This window comes from Bos indicus x Bos taurus, chromosome 21 (assembly GCF_003369695.1).
Source record: "Bos indicus x Bos taurus breed Angus x Brahman F1 hybrid chromosome 21, Bos_hybrid_MaternalHap_v2.0, whole genome shotgun sequence".
In the NCBI taxonomy this organism is placed as follows: Eukaryota; Metazoa; Chordata; class Mammalia; order Artiodactyla; family Bovidae; genus Bos; species Bos indicus x Bos taurus.
This window is the reverse complement of record NC_040096.1, coordinates 20,769,034-20,784,498: the sequence shown is the minus strand read 5'-3', so window position 1 is coordinate 20,784,498 and position 15,465 is coordinate 20,769,034. Positions and strand designations below refer to the sequence as shown.

At 42.7% G+C, this 15,465-nt stretch overlaps 1 protein-coding gene across 3 annotated transcripts in view; it reads right to left on the bottom strand.

Annotated features, from left to right (window-relative positions):
• Positions 1-11,957, bottom strand: part of FANCI (FA complementation group I) — a 64,312-nt gene extending 52,355 nt beyond the window's left edge. For 2 of the 3 annotated variants that reach the window (XM_027520634.1, XM_027520635.1), the window contains exons 1-3: positions 11,813-11,937; positions 7,896-7,997; positions 2,033-2,105 (exon numbers count right to left, since the gene is read on the bottom strand). In XM_027520634.1, the coding sequence (XP_027376435.1) occupies positions 2,033-2,105; positions 7,896-7,979 (157 nt within the window). In that variant the 5' untranslated portion in view covers positions 7,980-7,997; positions 11,813-11,937. Of the gene's footprint in view, positions 1-2,032; positions 2,106-7,895; positions 7,998-11,812 lie in introns of all 3 variants that reach the window. The other variant, XM_027520633.1, reaches the window with a different exon arrangement.
• Positions 11,958-15,465: the final 3,508 nt, after the last annotated feature.

The window sequence follows — 15,465 nt, the reverse complement described above, 5'->3', positions numbered from 1 at the left end:
TTGTAACTTTGGATTAAGCAATGATCTTTTAGATAAAAACCAAAAGTGCAAGCTACAAAAAATTAATTTTTTTTAATTAAAAAAAAATCAAAATTTAAAACTTCATGCATCAAAAGATACCATTAAAAAAATGAAAAGAACCTAAAATGGAAAAAAACTTTGTGATTCATACATCTAATAAGGGACCTATATCTAGAACATTTAAATATTACAACTCAGTAATAAAAAGACAATCAATTTTTAAAAGGTCAAATAATTTGAACACACATTTCTCCAAAGACATACAAATGGTCAGTAAGCACAAGAATAGATATTCAATATCATTAGCCATCAGCAAAATGCAAATCAAACCCACAATTAGATACCCCTTCACACTCACCAGAGTGGCTAGAATGAAAAAGACAATAACAAGTGTTGACAAAGGATGTGGGCATTGGGAATTCTTATTCAATAGTGATGGAAACAGGATGCAGCAGCTTTGGAAAACAGCTCATCAGTCCTCAAACACTTAGACACAGAGTCACCATGCTGCCACTGCTACTAAGGCGCTTCGCTTGTGTCCAATATGACCTAGCAATTCTACTCTTAAATATTTACCAAACAGAAATGAAAATGTTTTACACAAAAATTTGTAGCAGGATTCATAATTGCTAAAAAGTGTAGATAACCTAAATGTCCACCCATTCATGAATGGAAAAGTATGATCTATTCAGATAATGGAATATTATTCAACAGATAAATGAAATACTGATACAGGTTACAACATGGACGAATCTTAGTAACCTTACAGGAAGTAAAAGCAGCCAGTCACAAAGGACACATACAGTATGATTCCACTTTTATGAAATATCCAGAATAGGCAAATCTATAGACAGAAAGCAGATAAGTGGTTTCTTAGGGCTGGAGTGGATCAGGAATTTAGGAGGTGACAGCTAAGGAATGTAAGGTTTCTTTCAGGGATAATACAAATATTCGAAAATTTTGACAGGCGTGCATCTTGGTGAATATATTAAAAGCCGATGAATTGATATTTTAAGTGGGTGAATTTTATGATGTCAATTACATCTCAATAAAATAATATATACTTTAAAAGGGTGAATTTTTTAGTACATGGATTATATCTCAATTTTATAAAACGTATCATTAGCTAACTATTGGTCCTTCACAGCACTGATTTAACAGGATTAAAATAGTTATGAGGCAGTTTCCATAAATATTCGATAATTCATGCTAATTTGAAACTCAGATTTCCAAATCTATGATTTTAAATAAGGTAAAAATAAGGTTAGTTACACAAGTGGGAGCCATGATAATCTGTTCCCAGTTTTACTCTTATTACTTTCACTTAGTATACATAGGCAGCAGCTCCTGATTCTCTGTTACTTCCTGGTCTCAGATATTTCTACAGAACAGTCATTTAAAAAGTTTCCAAATTTTAAATATGTGTTTTTGAACCCTTGCAAGGCAAGACCCAATTACTTGAGGGGGTAAGAAAAATAAACCAAGTTAAAATAACCTCCTAAGAGTCTAAAGCCACTTTTAATTTGTGCTTATAGAATTTTATTCTACTACAATTTATAAAATGATTGTGAGTTACAATCTGCCACAATATAAAACTGGCCCTTGTTCAAGATACAGAAACAAATATTCCCCACTGGGAATTAAGCATCTCTAAATAAGTCAACTAAGGTATTCCATTTCTTTAACTCAGAGCTCCCTAGCCTCTTGTTAAACACAGATTAAGTATTAAACATTGCCGTTCTCCACAAGCTTAAAAGCACAAGTAAACCAAACCGTATTTTATGAAGTACAACCTTTACAGGTTCTAAAACTAGCAATACAATCTCAGATAGCCACTTCTACCTGCCTTAGAAAAATTATTTAAGTCCACAAGATAGTGCTATTGATTCTGTAAAATCCCCAAAACAGAAAAGTTTCAGCGGGGCTTCAAGCAATACAAAGAGTAGCAATAGGAGCCAAAAGTAAACAAACATACCAGTGAACCCAGAGAGAGAAGAGGCATTATTATTACCTTTGAAGATGGCTTTCAGCAGTGCTCCAGCAGTTTTTCCTCTCACCGCCTGATTCTGAAGGAGGTCAGTCAGCTACAAAGAACGGAAGGAAAAGGTACAAGTCTGGCAACAATTTCCCTATTTGAATGACCTAAACTCCCAATATGAAAAACGCTCATCTGTCAGAATCATATCTTTCAGAAACTCCAGGCATCAAAAATAAGATATGTGTTCACATTATAGAGGGTGGATCATAAGATGATACTGGGTGGTCAAGATGAAATTTATTCATACGTTCATTCTACAAACATTTATTAAGTATTTAATCAGCACTAGGTATTGAGCTATGTTCTTGGGGATATACATTCATTCAACAAATACTCTGAATATGTTCCTCTTCCTCAGCATTAGGTATACAAGAATGAACAAGACAGACACAGTCTGACTCAGTTTACAGTAAGACAGAAGCAAAAAGGATAACAGGAAAAAAAATCAGAAAAAGAAATGGTTGAAAAGACTGAAACAGATAGTAATTGAGGAAAGGGAGGCAACTTCCGCTAGAGTAGTCAGGGAGAAAGCTTCTCTGAGGTGGAGGACATTTCCATATAGAGAATTGGAGGATGAGAAAAAGCTGGTTATGCAAAGGGGGAAAAGGAAGACACTTCAGATGAAGGCATTGTTACACGCAAAGGTCCTGAAGGAGCAAGGCGTTTGGCAAGTTGGATGGCCTGAAAAAAAATTTTAAAGACCAATTTGGATGAAAAGTAGTAAGGAAGAGTGGCACAAGATGAATTTCGAGAGAACCAGATGATAAGAATCTTGTAGGCCATGGTAGGAAGTTCAGATTTTTGTCGAAATGCAATAGAAGTAACTAAAGAGAAAAGAGGAGAGGGACATGACAGATGTTTAAAAAATAAATCAGTCTTCCTCCTATGGCAGAAACTACACTATAGAAGGGTTTAAGAATGAACTAGAAATACGCTAGGAGATTGCTACAGTGATCAATAGAGAGATAATGGCCTACACTGACGTCATCAGAGAAGTCATGAGCTGAACTGTGTTCCCCTGCAAAATTCATGCTTAAGTTCTAATCCCCAGCACCTCAGAATGTCATTTTATTTGGAAACAGGGTCATTGTAGGTGTAATTAGTTAAGGTGAGGTCACATGGGTAGGCCCTAATCCAATATGACTAATGTCCTTAGAAGAATGGGAAACTTGGGACAGAAACACATACAAAGCAAGAACGCTATGTGAAGATGAAGGCAGAGACCACGGGTGGGTGATGCAAGGCCAGGAATCTCAAAGATTGTCAGCAATCGACGAGAAGCTAGGCAAGAGGCGTGAAACGGATAGTCACAGCCTTAGTAGGAACCAACAACGCCGACACTGTGATCCTGGACTTCTAGTCCTCAGAACTGTAAAAATAGCTACTGTAGTTTGAAGTACTTTGTAAGATGAAGTACAGGTGGTCCCCAACTTAAAACATTGGATCAACTTTGATTTTCAACTTTACAGTGGTGCAGAAGTGATACACTTTCAGTAGATACTGTATTTCAAATTTTTGCCCTTTCCTGGGCTAGTGATCAGCTTTGGGATCACAAGGATAAACAACCAATACACTTAAACCATTCTGCACCCATGCAACCATTCAGTATTTCACTTTCAGAACAGTATTCAATAAATTACATGAGATATTCAAGACTTTATTAAAAAACAGGCTGTTGGATGATTTTACCCAACTGAAGACTAATATTAAAGTATTCTTGGCACATTTAAGGTAAGGTTAGGCTACGATGTTTGGTAGGTGTATTAAATGCATTTTCGATTTACGATATTTTTCAATGTATATTTTCAACTTAAAATGGGTTTATTGGGATATAACCCCACCTTAATTTGAAAATCAGTACACTGAAGATATATTTGAGAGCTTGATCAGGAGGACTTTACTCGGGTCTGAATGTTTATGTCCTCCAAAATTCATGTGTTGGACTCTTCAGACCCATTGTAATGGTATTTGGAGGTGGAGACTTTGCCAGGTGAATAGGTATAAGGACGGAAATCCCACAAATGGGATTAGAGCTCTTATGAGAGATCCCACAGAGCTCCCAGGCTCTTTCTACCATATGAAGGTACAATGTGAAGCCTGAAATCCAGAAGAGAGCGCTTACTTGACCATATTGGAACCATCATCCAGGACTTTTGGTCTCCAGAACTATGAGAAATAATTGTTGTTATAAGTCACCCAGTCTACTGTATTTTGTTATAGCAGCCTGAATGGACTAAGACAAAGACAGATTTCCTCATGGTTTAGAAGTGAAATGGCTGTGGTGATAAAGGAAAAAGAAAAATTAAGGAGAACTCAAATTTCTGGCTTAAGCAACTAACTGGCTAGATGGTGACACCATTTACTGACATGGTGAAAATTTGGGATTAAGCAAGCATCTAAATCTTCCAGAGGGCTTGTTAAAACAGAGACCCTCACTTGCAGTTTCTGATTTAGCACATCTGATGTGGGGCTCAGAACTACTATTTCTAAGATATCCAAGTGGAGATGTCAAGTTGATAACTGGATATGCCAAAGTAGAGCTCAGAGAGGAAAGAGGTCAATGGGAACATGTAAGATCATCCAGGGAGAAAATGTAAAGATAAAAAAAGCACAAACATTCAGTGATTAAGCAGCAGCAGCCAGAAAAAACTGAGAAGATGAGGTTGATAATATCCAGACAAAGGACTACCACAGAAGCCTTCTACATGTGCCTGGTCTTTCTGACTGGAGTTTCTCTCTCCCTTCTTAAATACTTAATAAGGAAGTAGCTGACTGCTCCGCCTGGAACCTCCAATAGCCCTTGACATAACCCTTATTAGAGGAGAGGTTCCCAACCAGGGATTACCCCCTTACCTCCACCCCAGGCAGGGTATACAGGGCAATGTCTGGAGACATTTTTAGTTGTTATAACTGGAAGGGTGCTGTCACCTAATGGGTGTAGGCCAGGGATGCTATTAAACATCCTACAATGCTTAGGACAACCTCCCTCAATAAGGAATTATCCACTCTAAAATATACACAGTGCCAAGGCTGAGAAACCCTGACTCTTCTTGAAAAAATTCAGTTTTAAGAGAAGGCAACATGGCATACGGGGAAAAAACTGGCCCCAGAATCAGAAGACCCAGATATGAATCCTCGCTTTGCCATATATTAGCTTTACAACCTCAAGTTATCTAACCTGTTATGCGTGTCTAGTCCCTGCCTCAAAGCACTGCTAGAAGGGTTACATTAGATGACAGGCAGAGAGGACCCTGTGCAGTTCTAGTGCACAGCAGGTTCCAAACAAATGCTGGCTCTCTCCCATTCCTCCTGTCCTCTATTCCTGTTTCGTCCTCCTCCCTCTAGTTACATGATCTGCAGTCTTAGTTTTTGACCTTATTCAGTTACCTTTTTACTGCATTTTAAAATGCAAAAGTAAACCAAGTGTGTGTTAGTCACTCAGTCATTTCCGACTCTGTGACCCCATGGACTGTAGCCCGCCAGGCTCTTCTGTCCACGGGATTCCCTTAGGCAAGAATACTAGAGTGGGTTAGCCATTCCCATCTCCAGGGGATCTTCCCCACCCAGAGACTGAACCCAGGTCTCCTGCATTGCAGGCAGATTCTTTACCATCTGAGCCACCAGAAAAGCCCCAAGTAAGATTAAGTATCCTTGCTATATTGGAAGGCTTAACATTTTTTCTTTTAGTGGACAGACTGGAACTACCAAGTTAATGGCACCGTGAAAATAGATTTTTATAAGACAGGACATTCCTCATTTTCTGTTGTCTGATGCTTCCTCGTGAGTAGACTTGAGTTTACGCATTCTTGGCCAGAATACAAGTGATACTGTGTCCTTCTTGGAGTATTACACCTGGAGGCATGTGATACCATCTGTCCTTCACTGGTAGTATGAGTCTGATCACCCAGTCAAATGTGTTGCCTGATTTTCCCACTTTATAATTATTTTTTCCCCTCCCTTTGCAACCAGTATGCAGTTTGTGGAAGTAACTTTAAGACCATGCAAGTATCGTGTTCCTCATCTCACTTTCTCTTGTATAATGAAAAAGCCCAGCAGCAACCTCTAATATCAGGTTCTCAAAGTCAGCATCACCAGGTATGGCACATCACAAGCCCAGTGATATAACACACAGTGAAAAGGCATGGAGCCATTTCTGTGGTCTTTTTGCTAAGGATGCATGTCCTGAGTCCAATCATGAGACACATCAGACAGTCAGCAAAATAATGGATCAAAACTCTTCAGTGTTCTCAAAAGACAGAGAAAGACTGAGGAGCAGTTGCTGATTGCAGAAAATCAGGGGAAAATAACAATTAAGTGCAGTGTAGGATCCTGAGTGGGATTCTGGAACATAAAAAAAAAACGGGTATCAGTGAAAAAACTACCAGGTAGGGTTCAAATACTCTTTAGTCTCACTAAAGGTACTGTACAAATATTAACTTCCTGGCTTGTAAAATTTTACTGAAATTATTACGTAAGATGTTAACACTGGGGAGAGAACTATACAGAAACTCTACTATTTTTACAACTTTTCTGTAAATCTAAAATCAATTCAAAATAAAAAGTTCAAAAAACTGCTCCCTGGATTTAGCATCCACTGCTGCTTCTGCCTGATCCAATCTTGATCATGACTGTTGCCAAATGACGATTTTCTAACTTTATGGTAAGCAAGAACCTTTCCCACCATTTATTTTTTTTTTATCAATATGGACTCACAGATTTCTTTATATTTCAGTGGTTTATAATTCATAACTGAACTTGATTATTTTGATGTTCACATTTCACCAATGGAAGCCCCTTCAAGCTGTCTTTATCAGGAAGCTTTCCTTATGTATATACATACATTACGTAATATGTGTGCTCTAAAACAACTTGTGTAGCACTGGGACTATCTAGATCTTACCTCTGATTTCTAAAGGTTTGGTAGAAGCCTCCTGAAAAACTATCTGGGCCTGGTATTTTTGTTGAAGTATAACTGCTAACTTTTTTTCTTTTATGAAAATTGATCTGTTTAAGCACTCCATCTCAAATTGGGTTGATTTCATTAAACTGTATGTTCCCAAGAAATTATAGTTGTATAAATGTACACAAATGCCCTTACTGCTAAGCCACTTCAGTCATGTCCGACTCTGTGCGACCCCATAGACAGCAGCCCACCAGGCTCCGCCGTCCCTGGGATTCTCCAGGCAAGAATAGCGGAGTGGGTTGCCATTTCCTTCTTCACTGCAGGAAAGTGAAAAGTGAAAGTGAAGTCACTCAGTTGTCTCCGACTCTTAGCGACCCCATGGACTGCAGCCCACCAGGCTCCTCCATCCATGGAATTTTCCAGGCAAGAGTACTGGAGTGGGGTGCCATTGCCTTCTCCAAATGCCCTTAAGTAGTCCATATCTCTTCCTCTCCCCCATTTCTTTACATCTGTGCTGCTGCTGCTGCTCCTAAGTCACTTCAGTCGTGTCCGACTCTGTGCGACCCCAGAGACAGCAGCCCACCAGGCTTCCCTGTCCCTGGGATTCTCCAGGGAAGAACACTGGAGTGGGTTGCCATTTCCTTCTCCAATGCAGGAAAGTGAAAGTGAAGTCGATCAGTCGTGTCCAACTCTAGCGACCCCATGGACTGCAGCCTACCAGACTCCTCCGTCCATGGGATTTTCCAGGCAAAAGTACTGGAGTGGGGTGCCATTGCCTCCTCTGTTACATCTATGAGTTGTTATCAAATAAACCCTTGTCTCCTAAGGTGAGTGGGGGATAGATGAAGCGGCAGAATTAATTCTAACATGTCCCTTACATCTCTCATCATGCCTGGCATCTACTTTTGGCAGAACTTGCTTCCCAATACTCACATCATCTTCTTTCAGGATTTGAAGAAATTCCTGTAGGCCATCTGCTGTTTTTTCTGCTGCTAGAGATAAAATTTTCTGGTCCATTGTTGCACAAACAAGGAACTGAAAAGGAAAAATGTCAAGAGCTGGATAAAACTCCCAAAAGTAAACAAGTTTGATTTTTTCCCTTCTCTACTTGTTAACTGAGTATTTCAAATATGTTATGTACACAATGAATACTCAACAGGCTAAGGACTACCAACTGTAGGAGTAGGTGATTCTTAACCAAACCAAAGAATCTGGAGAATCCCCTGGAATTTCCTTATTAGAAAGCTGTAGTCAAATTAAGTCGTCTCATAATTCAATTGTTCACATTTTCTTTTTTTTTTTTTAAGTATCTACCCATTATGCTACCTAGAACAAAGCTGTCATTTAACAGTATTGCAAATATATACTATTATCTACACATACACAATAAATGAATAAAGCAATAGCACTGTAAACACATTTATACCAATTAAACGGTACAAAAATAAATGAGAAGTTAACAAGGCTAAGAAATAAAAGTGTGCTCAAACATCAAGCAGGCTTCCTAGCAAAGGAAACCTTGAACTGGAATTTAAAGATTAAATGTAGATAGTCACCAGAACCACATGGTGTACATTACTGGGGAGGAAGGTACTGTCAACAAAGGCATTCATAAGAGAATGTGAAAAACTTACTCGGGGAAAATGAGTACGTAGCCTGAGGTAGAGAGTTCAACTAGGGGAGCAGTGAGAAGGAAGGCTAGTAAAAGGGAGGGGCTAAGCTGTGCAAGATCTCAAATGTCGAATTAAGGAAGTTAGGCCTTATTCTGTAAGTAATAGTGACAAAAAGTTCTGGAGTAAAAGAGAATCTGACAAGACTGAAACAGTGTTTGAGGAAACTAAATATGTCATCAATGCGCAGATTAAAGTAGGGAGGGAATAAGGAAGAAGAGCAGAGGCTAAGAGTCTACTGGGAGCTATTTTAGTGGTAGTGACAAAGGCTGGTGTTGGGGCCTGACTCTGGAGACTGCAAAGGAAAGGGTGAAATGGAAGCACATTAGGCAGATAGGATTTAGTGAGCAGTGAGTAGCTATGGGAGTATTACGAGAAGAGGGCAATGCAGACTGGTGGAAAGAAAACCTCCTCCTGTATTTCCTGCTGCTTTCAATCTCCCTAAATTATACCATCATCCACCCAGCTGCTGAAACAAGAAACCTGGGCAACATTCTTAACCACTTCACCTTCATCCTTCACATCCACTACCAAGTCCTGTGTCCCCAAACATCTCTCAAGTCTACTTCTGAGATTCACTACTGCCACATTATTCCAAAGTCACCATCATCTCTCACCTAAACTACTACACAGCTTCCTAACTCATTCCCCACCCAGCAGCTAAAATGTCTTTGAAACACAAACCAGATTTGTGATTCATCCTCATCTTAAAAACTACTCGGTGGCTTTCCATTATTAGTCCAAAATCCTGACGTCAGGATATAAAGGTTTGGTTCAGTCGCTCAGTCGTGTCCGACTCTTTGCGACCCCATGAATCGCAGCACGCCAGGCCTCCCTGTCCATCACCAACTCCCGGAGTTCATTCAGACTCATGTCCATCGAGTCAGTGATGCCATCCAGCCATCTCATCCTCTGTCATCCCCTTTTCCTCCTGCCCCCAACCCCTCCCAGCATCAGAGTCTTTTCCAATGAGTCAACTCTTCCCATGAGGTAGCCAAAGTACTGGAATTTCAGCTTTAGCATCATTCCTTCCAAAGAAATCCTAGGGCTGATCTCCTTCAGAATGGACTGGTTGGATCTCCTTGCAGTCCAAGGGACTCTCAAGAGTCTTCTCCAGGTCTCCTCTCCTTCGGGAGAACGGAAGGACGCCTGCAGCCTACTCTAGACACCTCATCTCAGATTCACTGCAGCAAGTGGAACAAGCTTGGATTTGATTCCTTGAGACCCAGGAAGATGTCTGACCATCCGCATCCCCATCCGCATCCGCATCAACATCAGCATCAGCATCACCATCAGTGCAAGGAGCCCTGCCATCCACCTCCAAAAGTGTGCCCACCCAAGTGCCATGAGTCTTGCCCACCTCATCCATGCCCACCTCCACTAAGCCAGAAGAAATGCCCTCCTGGGCCACCATGCCCACCATGCGAGCAGAAGTGTCCACCCAAGTGGAAGTAACAGCACCAGATTTCATCTGGACCAAGAAACAAGATCCAGGCTCTCCCATTGTCCTCCCTTTGGCCATGGTGATGGATTGTATCTTCCTTAATCTCCCTCCTGGACTGACAGCTGGCAGAGAAAAGGCTTGCTTCCTGAAGCTGACACCACGTTGTTGGAAGAGCAGCAGGATCATCGCTTGATCTCTCTTTGCCATCTGTGTGTCTGTATCTGCACTGTGATCTTGACCCCATGAGCAATTAGCGTGTCTATTCTTTGCTTCTCCAATAAAGCATATTCATAGTCCAAAAAAAGAAAAAGAGTCTTCTCCAACACCACAGTTCAAAAGCATCAATTCTTCGGCGCTCAGCCTTCTTCACAGTCCAACTCTCACATCCATACATGACCACAGGAAAAACCATAGCGTTGACTAGACAGACCTTTGTTGGCAAAGTAATGTCTCTGGTTTTGAATATGCTATCTAGGTTGGACATAACTTTCCTTCCAAGGACTAAGCGTCTTTTAATTTCATGGCTGGTCCATGTTAATTCCTTTTCATCACTCTATATTCCAGCTACACTGAACTGCTCAGTCCTTCAAACCCCCAAGTTCCTCCTGCCACAGTCAATTCCACATGATTTTCTGTCTGGAACTTATATAAAAATAAATACCCCTTCTTTCATCCCCTGCCCACCGATCTTTTTATTGTTAATTCCTAAAAATCCTTCAGGTCTCAGCTCAATCCCACACTCCTTTACAAGCTCAGTCTAAACACTCCCCTATTACATTCTTTCAAGGCAACTGTAATCTCTCACCATCACCACACTTTTAACATTACACTTATTATTAGATTAAGAATTACATCTCCCACTCCATTACAAACTCCAAGAGGGCAGGGGGCCACCTCTGGTTTTATCACTGAATCTCCAAGACTTAGCACAGTAAGCTCGTAATAGGTGCCCAATAAATATTTGTGGGGAAAATGACATTGATCCTCACACCAGTCCTCTGAGGTTGGTGCTATTACTCCCAATTCAGATGAAGATCATTTGAGATTCAGAGAAATTAAGGAACGTCCCCCAAAGGTTAGAAGGCTAGTAAGTTGCAGAAGTAGAACTGAAACCTAAGTCTGTCCAATTCCAGACCCCAAAACCCATGCTTTTACGTACTACTGGGGACTCTTACCTACGATTAGCCCCTCTATTAGGGGCTGAATGGTAGAGGATTCAGAAAAGGGATATCAACCAAAGAAACGTCCAGCCCTAAAGGGAAGATGCTGAACTCCTTCTATTTCAGCAGGTACATTTGCTAAATTAGTCCTAAAACCAGAATTGAGTAGCACACAGATAGGTGGCTGTTAAGTCCCTGTGCGGATAGCAGACTCCTTGTCCAAAGGCCCTGAGGTTAGTGAGGCACCACGAAAGGGAGACGCCGCGGGTTTAGCACCCGGGCTTCTCGGAGAGCGAGAAGTAAACACAGAGAAACTATAAAACAAGGCAGCTGGGGATAATCGCTGTGACCGAGCTACAAAGGCGAAACGGGTTTAGAGAAATGTCTCAGACGTAGGAGCTGAACGCTGATGGAGAGGAAGAATTTAACGAGAGGGCCAAGGGTGTAGGCCGCCCGAGGAGCAGGAAACGCTAAAGGCCACAACGGGAGACGCCAGGGCACAGACTCTTTCGGGCCAAGGAAAAAGCCAGAACGCCATTCGGAAGGGGCGCCGTCCTGTCCTCCCAGACCCCTTACCTCCCGGGAGCTGAGTCCCTCCTCCCCTGCGACGCGCGAAGCTCCTCTAGCCGGTCACTTCCACTTCAACGCAGCCACTGAATTCCAAAAAACCCGCGCAACCTGCCGTTTCCGTCCTTCCGTTACCCTGAGCAACGGGTCCCGCCCCCTGCGGCTTATTTCCGTTACCCGGGAGCTCGTGCTTGGAGCGTACCATTAAGACAACTGGGGAGGGGGGGGAGCTGTGGAATCCTCGGACGTTCCCACTCAAAGTGGGGGGGGGGGCACAATCTCTGAACGCTAATTCGGGACCTCAGAATGAGCAGGGGAAGTGTGGCCCGGGCATAGTCACCACGATGTCCTGACCAGTTAAGGCTTTCCTATGTACTATTGGGGAAAGGGTCAGTGAGAGAGGCAATGAATCAAGTAATGCTTTGTTGCATGGGAAATGCCTGGAAGGCAGAGGAAGTCTCCTACTCCTTGTGCCGTAAGAGGTGCCAGTTGCCCCTGTAAAGGAAAAATAAATGTTGCGTGCAATTCCTGTACTTCAGGAATCAAGTCCGTAGCCCTGCAGTCTCCGGTCTCAGTGTGCCTGAAGGGAAAACAGGAAACGTTCTGTGTTTTGAATGTACCGATCCTTAGATAGTGAAAATGCAAATCTAAGGAATAATTTAAATGAACCTAGATTCCTGCATTCATTGGAAGGACTGATACTGAAGCTCCAATACTTTGGCCACCTGTTGCAAAGAACCGATTCATTGGAAAAGACCCTGATGCTGGGAAAGATTGAGGGCAAGAGAAGAAGTGGGTAACAGAGGATGAGATGGTTGGATGGCATCTCTGACTCAATGGACATGAGTTTGAGCAAACTCCAAAAGATATTGAAAGACAGGGAAGCCTGATGTACTGCAGTTCATGGGGTTGCAAAGAGTTGGTCACTATTTAGCGACCGAACAAGATTCTTGCATCTTCCTACACATAGAAGAGCATTTAAATCATTATCTTGAAATGGCTGGGTTTTTGTGTATGATCAGTTATCTTTTGATGTTCAATTTGATGGATGGATTTCCCACCCATCCACCCACTGCAAAAAAATCTCATATATATCCTCCCTTAAGGGCTAAGCTGTTTCCTGGGTTATCATTCTGTGTAAGGTCCCTGGATAAAACTTAACTCACTTTTAGGTTGTGTATTTTTCTCTCAGTTGACAGCCCTAAGATGTAAGTCCATGTGGCTAGAGGGGTTATTGCATGCAAAACCTCAGCATTTAGCACAAAGCCTGAGCTACAGTCTATGAAGTCACAAGAGTCAGACAAGACTTGCAACTAAGCCACCACTGCTGGCAAAGCAGTAAATATTTGTAAAACAAACAACTGACAGTAGAACAAAGAGCAATGGAGGGGAGGTTTGAGAGCCTGTGTTAGGTTGAAGGGGCAGCTTGTGCAAAGGGTCTGATGGCAACAAGCAATCAAGCCCCCGGCTGGCTCAGGAGATGCAGGTGCTTTGGATGGAGGTGGAAAAGCAGTCTTTTTCACATTAGGAGCAAGTGAGGAACAGCTCAAGACTGAAGTCAGGATCCTCTGCTGCTGCTGCTAAGTCGCTTCAGTCATGTCTGACTCTGTGCGACCCCATAGACGGCACCCCATCAGGCTCCCCCCGTCCCTGGGATTCTCCAGGCAAGAACACTGGAGCGGGTTGCCATTTCCTTCTCCAATGGATGAAAGTGAAAAGTGAAAGTGAAGTTGCTTAGTCATGCCCAACTCCCAGCGGCCCCATGGACTGTACCCTACCAGGCTCCTCCGTCCATGGGATTCTCCAGGCAAGAGTATTGGAGTGGGGTGCCATTGCCTTCTCTGAGGATCCCCTTAGGAGGCTCTAAATTGTCCTGAACAAAGGTGGTGGTGGCCCAGGCTTGGGAAAAGGTGGGAGGGGTTGAGGAATATTCAGGCTTGAGTGACAGGGGTGGAAGTGGGTGATACTGCCAATGAACTGACACACAGGGAAGGATGCAAGTTTGAGGGTGATAGTGTGGCTTTTAGACTTGGACTTGCCAAGTGTGAGACCATGGGATGGCATTGGAAGGAATGCTAAGATCGGGGAGTATTCAATCTGGAGACTGAATCCCAGTCCCCAGGGGTGGAATCCATCTACTTGGCCAGTTCTGGAAGAAACATAGCTCCTGGAAGAGAACGATGCCTCTCAGCTGTCTACTACTTGTTCACGGCCCTTCATAAGCACTTTATTATTTCTACCATATCCCTGGCCCAGTGTTGAGCTGTGATGTGTGGCTAAAGTGGGCTTCCCTGGTGGCTCAAACAGTTAAGAACTCACCTACAATGCAGGGGACCTGGGTTTGATTCCTGGGTCAGGAAGATCCCCTGGAGAAGGGAATGGCAACCCATGCCAGTATTCTTGCCTGGAGAATCCCATGAAAAGAGGAACCTGGCAGGCTACAGTCTGTGGAATTGCAAAGAAACACAACTGAGCGACTAAACACACAAACACATGTGGCTAAAGCACAGCAGCTGAGTTGGAAGATTATTCCTGAGGGGACTCCTTTAGCTTTCCAAGGAAGAGAATTTACCTCATGTTCTCCCCACAAAACCACCCTTCCAGGATGCTTCTGGGGAAGGGCCAGCAGTCATGAATTTGTGTGTCTGTGTAGCTCAGACAGGCTCGTTTTCGGCTTCCATTTTTGCATTCCCAGGTGCACTTGCTGCATTGCCCATGTAAGTATTTACCTACTGGCATTGACAACTAGAGGGGCTTGCCTCCTCTATTTGCATGAATGTATCATCTGTAATTCCTGTTAGTGCTCATGGGTGTTATGTATGTAAAGGATGAGAACAGACTTAGACTCATGACAGTGTTTTCCATCCTGGTGCAAACTTCCTTACTAAGCAACAAACCTTGCCCATCTGCTTCAACCACCTAGACTCCATACACTGGGCAGCTAGGCATACACTGATTCTAGAAAATACAGCCAGTTAAAAACAGGTTTGCAATGTTGGAACCACATGTTTCTCAGACCTGGTTCATGTTTGGGTAATAATATTATAGCTGCTGATATTTGCAGGGCTCCAGAGAAAAACTTGGAGAAGGAAATGGCAACCCACTCCAGTGTTCTTGCCTGGAGAGTCCCAGGGACGGGGGAGCCTGGTGGGCTGCCGTCTATGGGGTCGCACAGAGTCGGACACGACTGAAGTGACTTAGCAGAGAAAAACTACACATGGAGGCCCCCCATCATTTCCCACTCACTCCTGCAGTGTAAGGGCCTTCATATGCCTGCACGTGGACACTCAGTCTGAAAATCCACACCACGTGTCTCCCTGAAAGCTGCCCTTGGCTACCCTTGACTACCTTTGGGCCCAGGGCTATACACACTAACAGGTCCACTCCAGGAAGGGTGAACTTAGGAAGAAGTCAGTATAGACTGAGGAACTGAGCTTGGAGACGTTTGGGAAGGTACTCCGAGTATGGTCTAAAGAAGAGTATGTGGGCTTCAGAAGATATACCCTTTAAGTTCCTTGGACTCATCATCATCAAAGAAGGGGGCCATTGAGGCACCACTAAGCCCAAGCACTCCAGTTGCCTGGATTTAAGGATGACATTGCTTGAGGGAATAATCAAAATAGCATGTAAAAATTTTTCTTTTTTTAAAAAGAGGGAGCTTC